This window comes from Syngnathus acus, chromosome 9 (genome assembly GCF_901709675.1).
Source record: "Syngnathus acus chromosome 9, fSynAcu1.2, whole genome shotgun sequence".
NCBI classification, from domain to species: domain Eukaryota; kingdom Metazoa; phylum Chordata; class Actinopteri; order Syngnathiformes; family Syngnathidae; genus Syngnathus; species Syngnathus acus.
This window is the reverse complement of record NC_051094.1, coordinates 17,341,707-17,362,858: the sequence shown is the minus strand read 5'-3', so window position 1 is coordinate 17,362,858 and position 21,152 is coordinate 17,341,707. Positions and strand designations below refer to the sequence as shown.

Here is a 21,152-nt window from a genome sequence, read left to right as displayed (position 1 = left end):
ATAGATGACCTTCAAAGGCAGGGAACTGTCTCATTGGGCCTGTCTGGTATATCGATGGAGTCCTCAATGATCCTACAAAATGTCCAAAGAATCATACAGGTATATAAAGTAAATATTTTCTAGTGTGACTGTGGCACCCATTATAGTTCCTGCGACTGAATAATTTGGGATGTTTGCTGTGTTAATAATGTCTTTGCGCTTGATCAGGGCTGTCAAAATAATTTTAATTGTAAGCCACATCTCCATCCATCCATCCATCCATCCATCCATCCATCCATCCATCCATCCATCCATCCATCCATCCATCCATCCATCATCATCCATCCATCCATCCATCCATCCATCCATCCATCCATCCATCCATCTTCTACCGCTATCGGGGTCGGGGTCACGGGCACAGTAGCTTTAGGAGGGACGTCCAGACTTCCCTCTCCCCAGCCACTTCGCCCAGCTCATCCCGGGGGATCCCAAGGCGTTCCCAGGGCTAGTTGAGAGACATAGTCTCTCGAGTGCGTCCTGTGTCGTCCCCAGGGTCTCCTGCCGGTGGGACATGCCCGGAACACCTCCCTGGGAAGGCGTCCAGGAGGCATCCTAATGAGATTCCCGAGCCACCTTATCTAGCTCCTCTCAGCGTGGAGGAGCAGCGGCTCGACTCACAGTCCCTCATGGATGACCGAGCTTCTCGCCCTATCTCTAAGGGAGAACCCGGATACGGATACGGGTAGGAGCGTTGATCGACCGGTAAATCGAGAGCTTCGCCTTTCGGCTCAGCTCTCTCTTCACCGCAACAGACTGGTACAGAGTGCGCATCACAGCAGACCAATCCGCCTGCTGATCTCACGCTCCATCCTGCCCTCGCTCGTGAAGGCAAGATACTTGAACTCCTCCACCTGGGGCAGGTTCTCATCCCTGACCTGGAGAGGGCATTCCACCCTTTTCCGACTGAGGACCATGGTCTCAGATTTGGAGGTGCTGGCCTTCATCCCGATCGCTTCACACTCGGCCGCGAACCGCTCCAGTGAGAGCTGAAGATCACGACTTGAAGAAGCCAACAGCAAAACATCGTCTGCAAAACGCAGAGATGCAATGCTGAGGTCACCAAACCGGACACCCTCAACGCCTCGACTTGACGCCTAGAACTTTGTCATAAAAGTTATGAACAGAATCAGTGACAAAGGGCAGCCTTGGCGGAATCAAACTTACTGCCGGAAATGCGGACCAAACTCTGGCATCGGTGATACAGGGACTGAGCCGCCCTTATCAGTGGGTTCGGCACCCCGTACTCCCGCAGCACCCCCCACAGAATACGGGACACCGTCGAACGCCTTCTCCAAGTCCGCAAAACACATGTGGACTGGTTGAGCAAACTCCCATGCACCCTCGAGGATCCTGCCAAGGGTATAGAGTTGGTCCACTGTGGCACTGTTTTATGTTTTTTTTTTTGGTATGGCGCTGCTGTGAGTGGCAGCCTCCCAGCAGTGTTCTCTCTTTTCCTCTTTATTTCCTTCTTTTTTCCTTTTTCTTTCTTTCTATTTGTCCATTCGGCGATGCTGGTGCCTTCTACCGCACCTCGGCGTCTGCAGATCGCTTTCGGATCGGATATTTTTTTCCCTGGGTCCAGGATGGCTGCGCACATCGGTCGGGACCAGCGTGACTCTACGACGGCTTGGCCTCGCAGCCGCAACCCCTGTGGCAAGTCCGCTCCCTCGTGCTCGTCAGAACCAACGACCTTCGCCGTGCCAGCCCCATGATGACCATCTGCACGTGCCCCGACTGGGTACCCAGGACGCTGCTCACACGTTTGCCTGTTTTGTGATGTTTTACCGATTCACGACCACGGTCCATTGGGCGCCGTTGAACTTGAGCTGCCCTTACACCTGTTTATGGACCCCGTGGAGGCTATTCTGTGTGTTTTGGGGTGTTCGTTGGTGCTGGTTGGCCGCTGTTACTTTTTTTTCCTTTGTCTTGTTGCTTTGCTTTGATGGCTTTTAACTTTCACACTTACTGACTTTCTTTGTGGCGTCGTTGTGTGGCAGCCTTATAAGAGCCTAATGAGTTGCGCTCATGCCATCTGTGTGTCTTTTATATACCCGCTCTGTGGTATGAATACTGCTGGGGCCTGAATTTCCCCACCCCCGGGATCAATAAATGTTCGTTCAATCAATCAATCAATCAAGGACAAAACCCACACTGCTCCTCCTGAATCCGAGGATAGACCTCCCGACGGACCCTCCTCTCCAGCACCCCTGAATAGACCTTACCAGGGAGGCTGAGGAGTGTGATTCCTCCGTAGTTGGAACACACCCTCCAGTCATCCTTCTTAAAAAGGGGGACCACCACCCTAGTCTGCCAATCCAGAGGCAACGTCCCCGATGTCCACGCAATGTTGTAGAGGTGTGTCAGCCAGGACAGCCTCACAACATCCAGAACCTTTAAGAACTCTGGGTGTTTCTCCAAGGAGTTTTTTAACTACCTCAGTGACTTCGTCCCCAGGGATCGGAGAGTCCACCTCAGAGTCTTCCACAATGGAAGGCATGTCGATGAAATTGAGGAGGTCTTAGAAGTATTCTTCCCACCGACTCACGACGGTCTGAATTGAGGTCAGCAGCACACCGTCTCCACTGTTCACAGTGTTAACGTTGCACTGCTTCCCCCTCCTGAGACGCCAGATGGTGAACCAGAATTTCCTCGAAGCCATCCGGAAGTCATTCTCTATTGCCTCGCAACCGCCAAAGTCGCGTTCCGCTTGCCCATCCGGTACCTGTCGGCTTCCTCCAGAGTCCCACAGGCCAAAACAGCCCGATAGAACTCCTTCAGCTTCACGGCATCCCTTTCCGCCAGTGTCAACCAGCTGCCACCACGACAGTCACCTTACGGCCACAACGGCCGTTCCGGCCGGCTCAACAATGGAGGCACAAAACATGGTCCACTCAGACTCAATGTCCCCCACTTCCATCGGAATGTGGGAGAAACTCTTCCGGAGGTGGGAGTTGAAGCTCTTTCTGACAGGGGATTCTGCCAGACGTTCTCAGCAGACCCTCACAGTACGTTTGGGTCTGCCAGGTCGGACCGACGTCTTCCCCCACCATCGGAGCCAACCTACCACCAGGTGGTGATCAGTTGACAGCTCTGCCCCTCTCTTCACCCGAGTGTCCAAAACATGCAGCCGGAAATCTTATGACACAACTACAAAGTCAATCATCGAACTGCGTCCAAGGGTGTCCTGGTGCCAAGTGCACAAGGGTGTCCAAAACATGCAGCCGGAAATTCTATGACACAACTACAAAGTCGATCATCGAACTGCGTCCAAGGGTGGGTGTCCTGGTGCCAAGTGTACAAGAAATGGTCACGGTCCACTTTTTTTTTTCGTCGTGCATACATTTTCAAGTAGTGTTTTAAGTGGACGATATACAGACTGTATGAAGCTAAACGCGCTAGTGATTTCATTTCCATGACTAATTTAAAGGCGCTTGATAAGAAGTAGTTGGGCTATTTGATCTTTATGACTGCTTTAATACAGTGTTATGGATAGGTAAGACTGCAGCTGATTCGGAAAGGGGGAAGTTCACAGAAGCACCTCATCCACACAGGCACTCAAGTCAAAGAGCATGGCCGTACACAGTAGTAGAATAAGTGGCTGCTTTAATCTCTCTTCCATCCATTTCACATTGTATCAAAATTACTTACTCAGTCCGCCTGATATTGTCATCTGCATATTGCAACTCTTTTTATATAAATGTCAACAGACTTCGATGAAGGGGACAGCATTCATGAACGAAAGGCGAATGGTCCCCTTAGCTGCCCAAAAACATGCCTGAGGTTAATTACCGTATTGGCCCGAATATAAGACGGTGTTTTTTGCATTGAAATAAGACTGAAAAATTGGAGGTCGTCTTACATTCACAACGCTAGATGTCGCCAGATATCTTTAAAGCGAATGCTGAACTTAACTCCCCAGGCCAAAGCGAACCCCTGTCACGAAGAATAAAAATAAAAATAGCGGTAGCACGAAGAAGAAAAATAAAAAATAGCGGTAAGAAAGAAAAGAGAAGAAATAAAAGAAGAGATAACAGAAAATGGAGAAACATAGCGACAATCTGGAGAAAAGTGGGTCGAAGATTGGCCAGGTTAACTGGCAGCTGAGGAGAAGTTATGATGCAAACTTCAAGATGATGGTGATAATTGAGGCAGAGTCTTCAAACAATTGCAAAGCGGCTGTGAAATATAGTGTCACAGATTGTAATGTACAGAGATGGAGAGCTCAAAAAGATCGCCTAAAAAATGCTCACAATCAGAGAAAAGCTTTTCGTGGTCCTCAGAGCGGCTGCTTTCAAGAGCTCGACAGGAGGGTGTGCGCGTACGTGGACGAGAAACGAAATGACGGGATGCCCATCAGCAGAGCTGTCATTCAGCTCAAGGCCGTGGAAATCGCCAAAGAGCTAAACATACCCACCGCTGACTTCAAAGCAAGCCTCGCCTGGTGTAAAAGAATGATGCGGCGTAATGGACTAACGCTGCGACGCAGCTAGCCCAGCGCCGGCCCTCTGACTTTGATGGTTAGTGTAGTTATTGTAATTTTGTTGTTTTATCACAGTAGATTGGTTTATTTACATTTCAAAAACCAGAAGCCATTCATTTACAAATGTGATTGCCCTTTAGTTTACATATTTAAATGTTCAGATATTAAGATGTGATAGACAGTTTTTGCATGATTTGAATGAGGCAAAATAACATGCTTTTTCTCTCGAATATATTGTTATAATCATTTGTTTCAGATGTACTGTAAGTATTTTCTGTATAAAAATTAAATTTGGTGTTCAAAAAGTTTTTTTACAAATTTGAGTCTTGAAAAAGAGGGGGTCGTCTTATAATCAGGGTCGTCTTATATTCAGGCCAATACGGTAATGTGACAAAGGACCGCTTCAGCTGCCTAAAATTAAAAAAAAAAAGTGCTTTCGGGGTTACCGAAATAACCAAATTCTGGACCCCAAAGTCTGCATGAAATTGAGTTTTAGCTGTATTTGTAAATATTACCGTATTTTCTACACTATAAGGCGCACTTAAAAACTTAACATTTACTCAAAAAACCACACTGCGCCCTATAATGCAGAGCGCCTTATATATGGATCCACTGATGAATTTGTTGATCCATACTGGTTGTGTATACGTACAGCGCTCTGCCAAAATGTTTCAGTCCGTTTCAGTACGACGAGTAAATTACAAGGTCGCATCGCTTTCAGCATTACGGCATCACTGAAGTAAGGTACACGCCTGACATTTAAAAAAAAAAAAAAAAACTTCTTTTCTATAGGCTAGAATCCCTCCCATCGCATGATTGATATACAGGTCAGCCTGTCGGGAGGCAATCACAGTGAACCGGTTGGGAAGCGTCGAAAGCGGTGTGCGAGGAGGCTGAAGAGGGGCCAACCCAGCTCGCCCGGCCGTGCCTTCCATTCTTCTGGCGAATGTTCGATCGCTGGACAACAAAATGGATTACATTCGCTTGCTGAGATCTACAAACCGGACAGTGCGTGACTGCTGTGTGCTCGTGTTCACTGAGACTTGGTTGACCGTCAACATTCCGGACTCAGCTGTACGTCTGGAGCGGCTAGCGTGCTATCGGGCGGACCGGGCCATTGTACAAGGGGGAAAATCTCGTGGAGGTGGAATATGCGTCTACATCCGTGACGAGTGGTGCCGGGACTCTGTGGTGGTATGCAAGCACTGCTCGCCACTGGCGGAGTTTGTGATCATTAAGTGCCGTCCTTTTTACCTGCCAAGGGAATTTACCGCGATTCTGCTGGTCGCGGTTTACATTCCGCCTTCCAACATCGGAGGCGACAGGATCGCGGCTTAGTGAACTGTACCAGGCTGTCAGTGAACAACAGACAGCGCACCCTGACGGTTTCACCATCTTCGCTGGGGATTTTAATCATGCTAACCTGAAGTCTGTTTTTCCGAGGCTTCACCAGCATGTTAATTTTCCTACGCGTGGCGACAGCTTCCTGGACCTGGTCTACTCTTCGCATAAAGGAGCTTTCAAAGCCGCCCCCCTCCCCCATCTTGGACTTTCTGACCATATCACTGTTATGCTTTTGCCCGCATACAGACAAATGGTGAGAACATCCAGACCGGTTCGCAAGCGGGTACGGGTGTGGCCTGAGGGTGCCTCTGATGCGCTTCGTGACTGCTTTGGCTCTACTGACTGGGACATGTTTAGGAGGGCTGCCACTTGCGACGGTCGGACAGACATTGAGGAGTATACTGACTCTGTTTCCTCCTACATCGGGAAGTGCATTGATGATGTGACTCACTCAAAATCCATCGTCACTCGGGCTAACCGGAAGCCATGGCTGACTGGGGCTGTCTTCAGGCTGCTGAGGGCCAGGGACAAAGCCTTTAGAGCGGGGGATGAGGCTGGCTTGAGGACTGCGAGGGCCGACCTGTCCCGGGGCATCAAAGAAGCGAAGAGGGCGTTCTCGTGCAAAATTACCGCCCACTTCAAGGACAGCAGGGACGCACGGAGCCTTTGGCAGGGCATTCAGACCATCACGGACTACAAGCCCGCGCCGCAGAGCTGTGAAGGCGACGTCCGTCTGCTCAATGACCTCAACCGCTTCTTTGCTCGCTTCGACGCTCAGAACAGCACTTGCCCGCTGAAGGCCACTCCCCCTTCCCACGAGCTGCCCCTGTGCCTCTCCGCCGACAGCGTGAGGAGGGCGCTTGCCGCTATCAACATCCATAAGGCGGCGGGCCCTGACAACATCCCGGGTCGAGCGCTGAAGGACTGCGCTGGTGAGCTGACGGGTGTCTTCACGGACATCTTTAACACTTCCCTGCGGCAGGCCATCGTCCCGTCGTGTTTCAAAGCTGCCACCATCGTACCTGTGCCGAAGAAACCTGCTCCGTCCTGCTTCAATGACTACCGCCCCGTGGCACTTACGCCCATCATCATGAAGTGCTTTGAGAGGCTTGTCATGGAGCACATCCGATCCGTTCTCCCCCCCACCATTGACCCCTTCCAGTTTGCGTACCGAGCCAAACGGTCCTCTGAGGATGCCATCTGCTCTGCCCTCCACTCGGCCCTCACCCACCTGGAGAGGAGGGACTCGTATGTGAGATTGCTGTTTGTGGACTTCAGTTCTGCCTTCAACACCATTGTGCCACAACGTCTCATCAGCAAACTTGACAAGCTGGGCCTCAGTACCTGCCTCTGCAACTGGCTACTGGACTTCCTCTGTCAGAGGCCACAGGTGGTACGTGTTGGCGACAAAATCTCCGCCAGCATCACGCTGAGCACGGGGGCCCCCCAAGGCTGCGTGCTCAGTCCGCTGCTCTTCACCCTCCTGACGCATGACTGCACTGCCACCTACAGCGACAACCGCATAGTGAAGTTTGCTGACGACACGACTCTGGTGGGTCTCATCACCAAGGGAGACGAGACTCTATACAGGCTGGAGGTTGACCTTCTGACCACGTGGTGCAGGGACAACAACCTCCTGCTGAACGTCGACAAGACCAAGGAGATTGTTGTTGACTTCCGGAAGGGTCACACCCAACACCTGCCGCTGACCATCGACGGTGCTGTGGTGGAGAGAGTGGGCAGCGCCAGGTTCCTGGGGGTGCACATCAGTGAGGATCTCTCCTGGTCCACCAACACCGCATCACTGGCGAAGAAGGCCCAGCGCCGCCTGTACTTCCTGCGGAAACTCAGGCGAGCGGGCGCTCCTCCGGCCGTCATGACTACATTTTACCGCGGCACCATTGAGAGCGTCCTCTCCAGCTGTATTGCTGTTTGGGGTGGCAGCTGCACTGACTACAACTTGAAGGCCCTGCAGCGCATAGTGAACACGGCTGGTAAGACTATTGGTGCTTCTCTCCCCTCCTTGAAGGACATTTACACCTCCCATCTCACCCGCAAGGCGACCACGATTGTGAGTGATGTGAGTCACCCCGCTCACACTTTGTTTGATCTTCTGCCCTCTGGGAGGAGGTACAGGAGCCTGCGCTCCCGCACCACCAGACTCACCAACAGCTGCACACTCCAGGCTGTTAGGATCCTGAACTCGCTCCCCCTTTCTGCGTAGCGTCCTGTACTTTGCGCTATGCTTACTGTCTGCTGTATGCACACTGGATCAGTTTTGCTCCTCTTATTTATTGGGTTATTTGTTTATTATTTGTTCATCGCTCATATTATTTATTTATTATTTATTATTTATTATTTATTGTTTGTGCCTACTTGTTTTTATTTTGTGTCGTCTACTGGTATGTCTATCGTGTACTATGTCTCGTCACCGTGGGATAGAGGAAACGGAATTCCGGTTTCTTTGTGTGTCTTGACATATGAAGGGATTGACAATAAAGCTGACTTTGACTTTGACTTTGACTTTTTTCAAATAGTGGCTGTAGTGTGCTGACTTCCATTTAAGACGAGTTTGAATTGTGATATTAATAATGTTCAGCATACTGGATGTGGTATATGTATAGAACAATGTGTCATGTGATACACTATTAGAAAAAACGGAGTTCCTGGAAATATATATACTGCCCAACATTTTGGGATGCAGTCTTATCTCCAGGCTCAGCATGCACTGAAATCTGACAGGTGCAAAGGAATGATTCAGGGTTAACTCTGAATGCAACCCATACCCAGTAAGAGTGTGTGCCCAATTGTGCTACATTATCTAAGTTGCTTATGTCTATTCTTTCTCAAAACATTTGTTTTCATTTAAGTACAAGTTATATTTCACATGAAAGATGTACAAAAAAAATGTTGGTTTTTTTTTCTTATTTTTCACAAACTGGAATTTGAATAGTGGTGTCTGTATGTTTTATGTCCACTGTATCATGTTCATTTTTTGTTTATAGGAAAATGAATGTTTAAAGAAAGAATTATTCGAGAAAGGCTCTCGTATTGAGGAGCAAAACCCCAAGATAAGTGAAGTATTCAACCAAAGCCAAAGGTGAGTTTGAATATTTTCAATTGTCTCATCTTTTTCTGTCTGTAGACCATGTATCACGCCTAGTCATATCTCATGTAGGTATATGGACCAGAGCAACACGCATTTGGAAAAGAGAAATGACTCCCTCAAGTCTTCAGGTGAACAGAATCAAGTTAAACTACTGCAGGCTGAACAAGACAAGGTCAGTGTTGCTAATCACTACCAAAGTGTAATGGACCCCAGGGTTTCGCAGAGAAAACAGAAGTAGAGAAGTTTACCTGGCTTCATAAAATATATTTAGGGTGCATTAGGAAATTCACTCTGAGGCCCGTGCACTTCTCTTAGAGTGGATGTGTTATCCAAACGCAGCCAGCTTTGGTGCATCGTGTCCTTTGTCAGAGCGTCTACTGTGCATACTGGCACTCCAGCTTTGGTCCGCTCTCAGAGCATGTTTTCAAACGCGACCTTCATTTTAGTCGTACTGTATTTATTTGGATAATTCATTGGTCCCCTCCATCAGTCATCACCATACCATGGTGGACGGCTTTGTGTGTCCCAGTGATCCTAGGAGCTAAGTTGTCTGGCTTTATGCCCTGACAAGGTCACCCATGGGAAACAGGTCCTAGCTGAGAGACCAGACAAAGCACGGCTCATAGAATCCCTTAAAATGAGTGACAATATAGATAAATTTTCCCTTGCCCCGGACGATGAGATCGCCCGCCCCTCCTGGAGCCAGGTCTGGAGGTGAGGCTCGTAGGTGAGCGTCTGGTGGCCTTCACCCACGGGGCCTGGCCTGGTACAGCCTGAAAAGTTAACATGGGTCCCCTTTCCCATAAACTCACCCCCTGTGGGAGGGGCCAAAGGGGTCAGGTGCGTAGTGAGTTGTGCGGCGCTCAAAGGCGGGGACCTTGGCTGTCCGATCCGCAGCTACAGAAGTAGTTCTAGGGATATGGAATGTCACCTCTCTGACAGAAGTAAGTTTGAACTTCCTGCTGAAGCTGCTGCCCCCGCGACCTGAGCCCGGATAAGCCGTGAATAATAGATAGATGGATGGTTTTAATTCCCAGTTGTCATTTGTACTTTTATAAATGGTTCAGTCATTATTGTGACATGAGGTTTCATTTTGGGTTGAGGTCTCTATCTCGCATCCTGTCACTGTATCTTCTTGATTACCCTCCAGATTCAATTAAAGGAAGAACTGGCATCAGCCACAGCTAATCTTTCTCAAATGCAACTAGAGGGTTTGACACATCAGCAGAAGATTTTAGAGCTGCAAACTAAACTGAGCACAAGTCTGCTTGACTGTGAACGCCACTCTAAACACATCAGTGATCTGGAATCACAACTCGAAGGTTAGTGTTAATACCCAGATATACATATTGCTGCCAAAATTAGGTATTGACTGTACAGTTCTGTGATTTTAGACTATCTCACTGTTATGATGTATTAATTTAATTGCTGACCCAGCCAATGGTATCTCAATTACTTACCTTCCAGTGGAAATACAAGCTTGATTAAAACATTTCAGATTCAAACCCGTCCTATGGACTATTGTTTTGATCATGACCCATAACATCGGTGGAGGGTAGGAACATAGGCGACCTGTAAATCAAGATCTTCACCTTCCGGCTCAGCCCCTCTTCACCACTACGGACCAATACATAGTCTTTATCGCTGCAAACGCTGCACCGATCCACCTGTCAATCTCGCTCTCCATCTTCCCCTCACTTGTGATCAAGACCCCAAGATACTTGAACTCATCCTCTTGGAACAGTATCTCATCCCCCACCTGGAGAGGGCACTCCACCCTATTACGACTTAGGATCGTTGTCTCATTTTTGGAGTCGCTGATTTTGATCCCATCTGCTTCACACTTGGCTGTGAATTGCTCCAGTGAGAGTTGAAGATTGCCACTTGAAGAGGCTAACAGTACCACACCATCTAAAAGAGGAGAGAAACTGAGACCACCAAACCGTACAACCTCAACACCTTAGCTGTGCCTTGAAACCTTTTTCATAAAAGTGATTAACAGAATCTGTGGCAAAAAGCAACCTTGGCAGAGTCCAACCCTCACTGATAACAAATCCGACTTATTGCCGTAAATGCGGACTAAGCTCTAACATCTGTTGTACAAGGCTCAAACAGCCCATACTACGGCAGCTCATCTACCACAAGATCCTTCGAGCACATGGTGGAAGGCCTTCTCCAAGTCCACAAAGAATATGTAGACTTGTTAGTGAACTACCATGCACCCTCACACACTTGGTGGTTCCACCAACACGTTTCGGGTTTGTCCCCACGACAGGCACCAATCACCTTACAGCCAGCTCCGATCAGCCACCTCAACAATGGAGGCACAAAACAAGGTCTACTCGGACTCAATGTCCGCCACCTCCTCTATAATGTGGGCGAAGTTCTGCCGAAGGTGGAAGTCGAAACCCTTTCTGACAAGGGATTCTGCCAGTCGTTCCCAGCAGGGTTTGTCGGGGCAGACCAGCAGCTTATCCCACCATTGGAGCCAACACACCATTCGGTGGTAATAAATTGTCAGCTGTGTCCCTCTCTTTATCGAGCGTTGAAATCACGTGGCCACAAAGTTGATCATCGAATTACAGCCTAGGTTGTCCTGATGCCATGAGCACATACAGACCCCTGTTGGTTCTGGACACTCTGTGACAAGCACAGAAATTGAGTTACAGAACACTGCTCGGTTTCTGATGCAGGGGGGCGGGCGTTCCTCTCAATCACGCCCCTCCAGGTCTTGCTGTCATTGCCCATGTGAGCATTGAAGTTGCCCAACAAAACGAAGTCTCCAGAAGGAGCACTCTTCAGCACTCCTTCCAAAAACTTCATCTTTTATGAAGTTATTTTATTCTTGTTTTATTGAGTCCATTTTAACCTTCTCTTTTATCTTTTGAGTTGGGTCCCTCACAGCCAAAAATAAAAATACCGTTTTTTGCCATGTATAATGCGCAAAATTTAACAAATTTATTGTCCTAAAATCTGGGGTGCGCATAACGTTCGTTGGCGCCGCGGTAGTGGCGACACGTTTGCAGCAGCTCCGTCGACTCGTCTGTATATTGTCTCGTTTTATATGTTCTTTTTTACTCTTTTTTCTTTTTTTTCAGTCCTGTGCTTTTCTTTTTACCGGGCAGAAACATGTTTGCGAAAACAGTGAGGCTGCCGTCTTATTTTACTCTATTTTTCACCTGGTTCATCACCCCAGCACCGCCGAAAGCAGGCAGTAAACGCTCCATTGTTTACACCCGTGGTCAGCTGTTAGCCCTCTGTAGCCAAGGGAAGCTAACAGGCTACAAGCCCCAATGTTTCCCCCGAGCTGAAGAGGAGGAAAAGAGGACAACGCTCGGGTGTTATGTGCCGGAAAAAAAAAAAACGCCGCTTCAAGCCCACACTCCCCACCTCATCACCGGGAATGTGTAGATCCATTTGCAATAAAATGGATTGAGCTAACGGCGCTGGCACGGCACCAACGGGAATACAGGGAATGTAGCATGCTGCTATTCACGGAAACCTGGCTAAACGAAGCAAACACCGGACTCTGTCGTCGCTCTGGACGGATTCAACCTGATAAGGGCAGACAGGACACGAGAGAGCGGTAAGAGGAAAGGAGGGGGGCTTGCTGTGTTTGTGAACGATAGATGGTGTAACCCTGGGCACATCACTATCAAGGAGCAACTCTGCAGCGCGGACATTGAGCTGCTAGCCGTTAGCTTGAGGCCACACTACCTGCCGCGGGAACTCTCGCACGTTATCGCGATAACTGCGTATGTCCCCCCAAATGCTAATGCCGACGCAGCCCGCGATGTCCTGCACAGCAGTGTAAGCAGGCTGCAAACACAGCATCCACATGCCCTCCTCCTTATTACCGGGGACTTCAATCATGCCTCTCCTTCATCCACGCTTCCAACTTTCAGCCAATATGTCACCTGCAGTACCAAGAGGAAATAAAACACTGGACCTTTTTTATGGCCAACCTTAAGGAGGCATATACAATCATCCCCCCTCCCCCCCCTGGAAGATCTGATCACGATCTGATCCACCTTCTCCCCCTGTATCAGCCTCTGGTGCACAGGCAACCAGCAGTCACCCACACCAGACAGATCTGGTCTGAAGAATCTCTGGAGACTCTTCAGGACTGTTTTGAGACCACGGTGTGGGACGTGTTCTTTGAGGACTACGGGGGACGACATCGATGTCTCACCAGCTGTGTCCGGACTACATTAACTTTTGTGTAGGACTCCACCATACCCACCAAAACAGTCAGAGTTTTTGCAAACAGCAAACCTTGGATCACCCCTGAGATCAAGACCTGCTCAGGGACAAAGGAGGTCTTTAAATCGGGAGACAGGGACCTGCTGAAAACGGTGCAGAGGGACTTGAGGAAGAAGATCAGGGAGGGGGAAGAGCAACTACAGGAGGAGGATGGAAGACCAACTGCAGCGGGACGACGTCAGCGGGGTCTGGAGGAGCCTGAACACCATCTCAGGACGTAGCAACTCCAGACCTGCGCTGGAAAGGGATCAGGAGTGGGTGAATGACCTGAACCGGTTTCTTCAACCGGTTTGAACAAACATCCACTCCTCCCCCCACCCACCCAGCCCTGCTGCAACTTCCCCCGACTGGAGCCTCTTCTGCTCCGAGGACTCTCACCTCAACCCCGCCCCCTGCTACACCCCCTCCAAGACCCCCCAGCCCATTCTCAACTCCACCGAACCCACCAACCATCCCCCCTGCAACCCACCCCACCCCACCCACCACCCCCCACCCAGCATGGTGCTCTCCACAGCCCAGGTGGAGAGAGGACTGGCCAGGCTCAAGGTGAAGAAGGCGACGGGTCCAGATGGCATCACCTCCAGGCTGCTCAGATCCTGCTCCGGGCAACTGTGCGGGATCGTGGAGCACATATTCAACATGAGCCTGAGGCTGCACAGGGTACCACAGCTGTGGAAGACGTCCTGCGTGGTACCAGTGCCCAAGTCATCTCGCCCCAGTGACTTCAACCACTACCGGCCGGTGGCCCTGACATCCCACCTGGCGAAGACCCTGGAGAGGCTGGTCCTCCACCACCTGCGCCCCCTGTGAGCTCCTCCGCCGACCCCCCTGCAGTTCGCCTACCGGCCGAGCATCGGGGTTGAGGACGCCGTCATCTTCCTCATGCAGAGGTCCCTGGCTCACCTGGAGCGGGCTGGAAGCACTGTGAGGATCATGTTTTATGATTTCTCCAGTGCCTTCAACACCATCCAGCCAGAACTGCTGGGGAACAAACTGCACCATGCTGGAGCCTGCCAGCAGCTGACATCATGGGTCCTGGACTTCCTCACAAACAGACCGCAGTTTGTGAGGACAGGAGGCCGTGTGTCTGACACGGTGGTCTGCAGCACAGGAGCTCCACAGGGGACCGTCCTGGCCCCCCTCCTCTTCACCATCTACACAGCTGACTTCACCCACCACACATCAACCTGCCACCTCCAGAAGTTCTCGGACGACTCCGCCATCGTCGGTCTCATTAACAACGGAGACGAGACGGAGTACCGAGAACTGAATCACAGATTCGTGGACTGGTGCCGGCGGAACCGCCTCCAGATTAACTCTGGGAAAACAAAGGAGCTGGTGGTGGACTTCCGCCGGCGCAAAGTCTCCCTCTCGCCGGTGAACATCCAGGGAACGGACATAGAGATTGTGGACTCTTACAAGTTCCTGGGTGTTCACCTGAACAATAAACTGGACTGGACTGTTAACACTCAGGCCCTATACAAGAAGGGCCAAAGCAGACTCCACCTGCTGCGCAGACTGAGGTCCTTCGGAGTGAGGGACGGCCTCCTGAGGACCTTCTATGACTCTGTGGTGGCGTCCGCCATTTTTTATGGGGTGGTCTGCTGGAGCAGCGGCATCACTGCAGCGGAGAGGAAGAGGCTGGACAAGGTGGTGAAGAAAGCCGGCGCTGTCCTGGGCTGCAGTCTGGACCGGGTGGAGGTGGTGGGGGAGAGGAGGATGGTGGCTAAGCTGTCCTCCATCATGGACAATGTCTTCCACCCCCTTCATGAGACTGTCAGAGCCCTGGAGAGCTCCATCAGTGACCGGCTTCGTCACCACCGAGAGGCATCGCAGGTCCTTCCTCCCTGCTGCCATCAGACTGTACAACCAGGCCGATCACCGTAGCTAACGGTCAAAATAACATGCAATAACGTGCAATAACCATATGTGCAATCACACTACGTGCAATATCTGTCTACCTCACACTCTTTTACCTGCTTTCTTTGCACTGTTTTTTTTTTTTTTTTTTTTCTTCACTTGCACTATTTTTTTTTTTATCTAATATTTTTTTTATCTCCACTGCATATTGTGTATTGTGTATTTTGTATACACTGTCCATATTTTTTAATTATATATACCTTCTACTTCTTTAAAATCTTTTACCCCCTTCCCCGCATGCGTGTGTGTGTGTATATGTTAAGTGTACTGCTGCTAACATAGGAGTTTCCCCATTGAGGGAATAATAAAGGATTATCTTATCTTATCTTATACATGAGTACATTTAAAAAAAAATTTTTTTTTTATCCGGATATCATACGGAGGCCGCCATTACAGATGCGCTTTCTTCTCTGCTGTTCACTTCAAACACGCTCCATACGAACACAATGCTCTCGTATCAGACGCTTGCTCGATCACCTGCTCGTTTGCTGTCACAATGTACCCTACACAAATCCGAAACATTTCTTCGCTATTGAGTTTGCTAGCGCATGCGCAGTGATACTGACCGGCAGAATAACATCCGGTTGTTCCCAAAGATGATCTTTTCTCTGAAATAATTTTACGTTTACGGACTTAAGTAGGAGTCAAAATTTGGGTGCGTATTATACATGGGTACAGGCTTTTTTCCAGCATCAACATGCCATTTTTAGGGTGCGTATTATACATGGGGGCGCATTATACATGAAAAAAAAAACGGTAGATTAGGTAGCATAGTGAGGATGTGTGGCAGGATTGCTGGGACGAGTTTCATGGAGCTTTCTGGGCTGTATAGAGCCAGGGCCACTTAGGAAAGCTAGGGACATTCACCCACTGGCCTGCCACTACAGGCTCCTGCCGTCTGGCTGCTGGTACTTGTTACCGAGGCTCAGAAAGAACAGGTAGAGGAATACTTTTGTGCCAACCACGATAGGCTTCTTGAACCAGATATTGTGAGCCTGCTCTGCATGATGTAATAATTATGACTGTGTAAATGAACGCAGCCCCTGCCCATATTGTGTGATGTTTTTAAATGAATGGTGACTTTATGTGTTGTTCTGCTATTGCAAAACAAATTGCCCCCTAGGGGGATAATAAATTTTCTGAAGCCTGAAAAAGGGTGGGTAATCTAAACTGCTGTTTGGTCCATATCAGGGGTCGGGAACCTTTTTGGCGGACAGAGACATACATGCCCATTTTTTTACAAATAATTTCCCGTGAGAGCCATACCATTTATAAAAAATGATAGGCTAGATACAATTAAATGCATGTATTTTAATTAAGACCAATGATTTTTTGAGCGTACTAATGTATTCTTTTTAATAACGTCACCAAAAGAGCCATGTCTGGCTCGCGAGGCATAGGTTCCCGACGCCTGGTCCATATGCAGGGAGAAATAAGTACACCCAGACCTGCTCTGTGTCTCACACTGTGGGCAACTCCAGTGTAAGAGAGTTCAACCACTTTCGCTTCTGTAGCTGGGTTTTGGACTGGCAAGGTCCCCAACCTTTGGCTGCTGCCAAACTCTTTCTGCACCCGACCTTTTTGGCCTTTCCACAGGAGGGGAGATCTTGTGAAGGGGGACCCAAATTTTTCATTGGGTCTGAGCATGGCTTGGCGCCATGGGTGCAGGCCCGGCCACCAGACACTTGCCTTCAAGCCCCACCTTCAGGCTTGGCTCCAAAGGGAGGCCCTGGTAGCCGGCATTCGGGAAAAGGGAAACCGAAGCTATTATTTGTATTTGTTTTACAATTGGGGGGGGGCATACTTGGTCTGGTCCCTCACCTGTGACCTCTTCACCAAGGGTGACCCTGTCTTATACATCCTTTATAAGTGCTAAATGTGAATTCAAACAGCCTGGAATGTTCCTTTAATGGTGAAGTAATTTCAGAAAATGCCAAATGCAATTTATGCTGTTTAAATAAGGTTCAACTTTCAGGCCCAGACTTTGCTCCTAGGATTATTGAGATACTCAATCACCTCCACAATGACGAGGGGACAGCTCATGGAGGGGAGAGTTAACTGTATTGGAAACTGAACTAAAAATCAGAGATCACCAATCTCATATTGTAAAGGATAGGATTACGGAAGTAAGATGGCGGCGCGTGCACACGCAGCGGCCTCTCTCTGTCCCGAACGGTGTTTTGTTTTGTCGTTTAATGTGGGTTTGTCCGCCAGTTTTGTGTGTTCGTCTCGTCGTACCGGGTTGTGCTACAAGTGCGGCGGGCTGGTTCTGCTCGACATCGGCGAAGGCGAGTTTTGTGGCGATCTGGACTTTGAAGCGGGGACATTAAAGGCGCTCGGTCTGCTCCGTCCTGGAGCGTCGCCGGACTCGCCTGCTATTCCTCCCCCGGTTCGGCGTCCGGGCCTGGCTGGCGGGCCAACCCAGCTCGCTCCGGCCGTGCCTTCCATTCTTCTGGCGAACGTTTCGATCGCTGGACATCAACATGCCTGCTGAGTTCTGCGGACCGGACAGTGCGTAGCTGCTGTGCATCTGGAGCGGATGGCGTGCTATCGGGCGGACCGGGCCATTGTACGAGGGGGATCATCGCGAGGAGGTGGACTGTGCGTCTACATCCGTGACGAATGGTGCCGGGACTCTGTTGTGGGATGCCAGCACTGCTCGCCTCTGGCGAAGTTTGTGATCTCCAGGCTGTTGGGGTCCTGAACTCTCTCCCCGTTGTTTTACTTGTGTGTTAATCGTGTACTGTGTCTCGTCACCGTGGGATAGGGGGAACGGTATTTCGGTTTCTTTGTGTGTCTTAGCATGAAGGAATTGACAATAAAGCTGACTCTGACTCTGATATAACAAACATACGTATGTCATAATCACTGATGGAACATTGTGATTATGTGCTTGTATGTGTCAGAGCTGAAGGAAATATCAGAAAGATCCCAGTCTCAGTACCATGAAGAGATCCAAAGACGCAAGGAGCTAGAGCTCAAGCTCAAAAACATGGAGGGGGAAGTTAATGACCTGAAGACAAATCAAGATGGCCTAAAACAAGTGAGTGCCCTTCAAAATGTCTATTCCTACTGAGTGGATCAGTACTGTGCCATCTGTGTTAATGATATTTGGTTTATATACACTGGGTGAGAATCTCAGAGTGGTGCTGTGTTTAAAAATTGCTTTTCTTTTTTCATGAGCCGATATCGAAACATAAAACCACAAATGGATTTGTAACCCACATAAAAACATATGTTTGGAAAACCTGTGTGCCATTTAGGGATAATATCTCATTCTGCCACAGGGTGGCACAAATATCGCTAATGCATTGTCAAGGAGACAGTCTGGTGTTCAAGCGTTCTCCTGTGAAAATAATACAAAAACAACTATTAACTCACTCATATCAGTCTCTAAATAGTTACCGTATTTTCCGGACTATAAGGCGCACCGGACTATAAGGCGCACCTTCAATGAATGGCCCATTTTAAAACTTTATCCTTATATAAGGCGCACCGGACTATAAGGCGCACCATTAATGCATCATGTCAGATTTTTAATCCAAATCAAATCATTCTCCATTTTATCTTTTTTATTTCAACTTCAGACGCAATAAATTACGTTATAATCACAAAATAATGATCCATAGTCTTTTTGATTCATGATTCATAGTCTTCAGCGGGCCACTTATGATTGATTTCATGACACAATGCTTCGGGCCAGTTTAAATTTCGGAATTTGGTCCATATATAAGGTGCACCGGACTATAAGGCGCACTGTCGGCTTTTGAGAAAATTTTAGGTTTTTAGGTGCGCCTTATAGTCCGGAAAATACGGTACTTGCTCGTTATTGACAATAAAGCTGACTTTGACTTGACTTAGGACAACAAAATGTACGCCTATATTGACGTGAGGAGCTGTTCTCCATCGAATGAGCCCTCGCGTTTAGCTCCGTCAAGCAAGGCCTCCGCTTCCTAAGAGCTTAGGCCTCAATGCTAATGCGCTATACTAAGGTGTTTTAGCTTAATTATTTGGTTAAAACCAATCAAAGTCTTAAAAGTATTGAACACTATTTTGTGATGTTGTTCTGATTCATGTTTTACTGTGATAAAATGAGAAGAGGATTCTAGTTGGCGATTTGCATGATGCTTACGATAATTGTAAGTGGTTAGCTGCTACGCTATCACGTACATAACATGTAGGACTTAAGTGGTAGGTGGAGGGCATATTTCATTCATTTTAAAGATCCCCATCAAAGAAGGTCATATTTTTTGTCAACATCCTGTTCATCTTTCAGCAAATCAAAGAAAATGGTTGGCACTCTTACCTCTTTACATTTTTTATTCATCGGCAACTTTATGTAGGCTACTGGGTCCAGCAAACCAAGCAGACAGCTATGCTGGGGTGCTACATCCATTACATAGTTGTAGTTATTGTCCAATGACAAGCCTTGTGATGTGTTTTGTTTCAGTCTTTTTTCTCTTTCATTTGCCGGTGTCGGAATATGTCTGCAGGTTGGATCCAGTCAGTGTTTGCATTTAATGTTAACTTTAAACAAGCTCTATCAGAGTTGATAATCTGCTATGCAAGTTAAAGATCACATGACAGACCTAGGCACTTTACTAAAATAACCTCACTTTGTTGCATTAATAATACAGTCAAACCTCGGTTTTCGACCACAATCCGTTCCAGAAGGTGGTTCGAGAAGCGAATCGTTCGAATTCCGAATCTATTTTTCCCATTACGAATAATGGAAAAAATATTAATCCGTTCCAAGACAAAACCCCCGCCTTTTTTAAGCATTTTTTCATTTGCGCATTTTTGTCCGATCGCGCAACTGCAGCGCACCGCCGAACGCGCAACCGTAGTGCGCCGCCGAACGCGCAACTGCACCGTGCTCGTCGCATTATTGTGACAGAGCCGTAGCTGAAATTTAGAAAATATTTTAAAAGTCCTGATGTACTTAACAAAATTTAAGTGGACATCAGTGCGCAGAGACCTTAATTTGGTCCGATCGCGCAACTGCAGTGCACCGGGCGCTCACTGTCGCATTGCTTTAAGAGCATCTTTGTGTTTTAGGATGGCTTTACTGCTCCCACTTGCTTTCTTTGGAGGCATGATTAGGGGTTAATACAATCCTATGGTGGTGAGCCGGGCAGAGGGGACAGTGAGGTGGATGGAAGATGAGGATCTGAGGGAGCGGGTGGAGGTGGCTGTGTGGAGGAGTTGAGACAGGTAAGGAGGGGCAAGGTTATGGATAGCTTTGAAGGTGTGGAGGAGGATTTTGAAAAAAATGAGGTAGTGAATTGGAAGCCAATGCAAGTTCTGTAGGACGGGGGTGATGTGATGGAAGGAGGGGGTTTGGGAAATGATTCGAGCAGCTGAATTCTGGACCAGTTGGAGCTTATGGATAGATTTCTGAAGGAGACCGAAGAGGAGAGAGTTACAATAATCGAGACGGGAGGTGACGAGGCTGTGAACAAGAATAGAGGTGGAGTGGTTTGTGAGAGAGGGGCGGAGGCGATTGATATTGCGGAGATGAAAGTAAGCATTGCGGGTGGTGGTGTTGATATGGGAAGAGAAGGAGAGTGTGCCATCGAGGATGACACCCAGACTCTTAACCTAGGGAGAGGGGGAAACTAAGGAGCTGTCAATGGGGAGGGAGAAACTGTCAACTTTCGATAGAGTGGATTTAGAACCAACTAAAAGGATTTCAGTTTTATCACTCTTAAGTTTGAGAAAGTTGGAGGTGAATCAGTTTTGTATTTCGGAGAGGCAGTGAGTCAGGGAAGAGGGAGGGAGGGTGTAGTTGGGTTTGGTGGAGAGATAGAGCTGGGTGTCATCCACGAAGCAATGAAAGAGGACATTAAATTTATGGAAAATAAGACCAAGGGGGAGGAGGTAAGTGATGAAAAGGAGGGGACCCAGGACAGAGCCCTGGGGGACACCATTGGAGACGGGAGGATTGGGAATGGATGGATTTAAGTTGGATGAACTGGGTGCGGCCTGATAGGTAGG

General features: G+C 48.6%; 2 protein-coding genes across 3 annotated transcripts in view; both read left to right on the top strand.

The window, feature by feature from the left end:
* fkbp15b (FKBP prolyl isomerase family member 15b) overlaps positions 1-80 on the top strand; it is a 50,131-nt gene extending 50,051 nt beyond the window's left edge. For both annotated transcript variants that reach the window (XM_037259497.1, XM_037259498.1), the window contains exon 17: positions 1-80. The gene's annotated coding sequence lies outside the window, so the exon portion shown is untranslated.
* A 2,500-nt stretch (positions 81-2,580) lies between these two features.
* The window catches only part of LOC119127525 (FK506-binding protein 15-like), a 51,240-nt gene continuing 32,668 nt past the window's right edge, over positions 2,581-21,152 (top strand). The window contains exons 1-5 of the mRNA XM_037259512.1: positions 2,581-2,600; positions 8,869-8,963; positions 9,042-9,144; positions 10,123-10,294; positions 18,062-18,198. Coding sequence (XP_037115407.1) covers positions 9,046-9,144; positions 10,123-10,294; positions 18,062-18,198 — 408 coding nt within the window. The 5' untranslated portion in view covers positions 2,581-2,600; positions 8,869-8,963; positions 9,042-9,045. The remainder of the gene's footprint in view (positions 2,601-8,868; positions 8,964-9,041; positions 9,145-10,122; positions 10,295-18,061; positions 18,199-21,152) is intronic.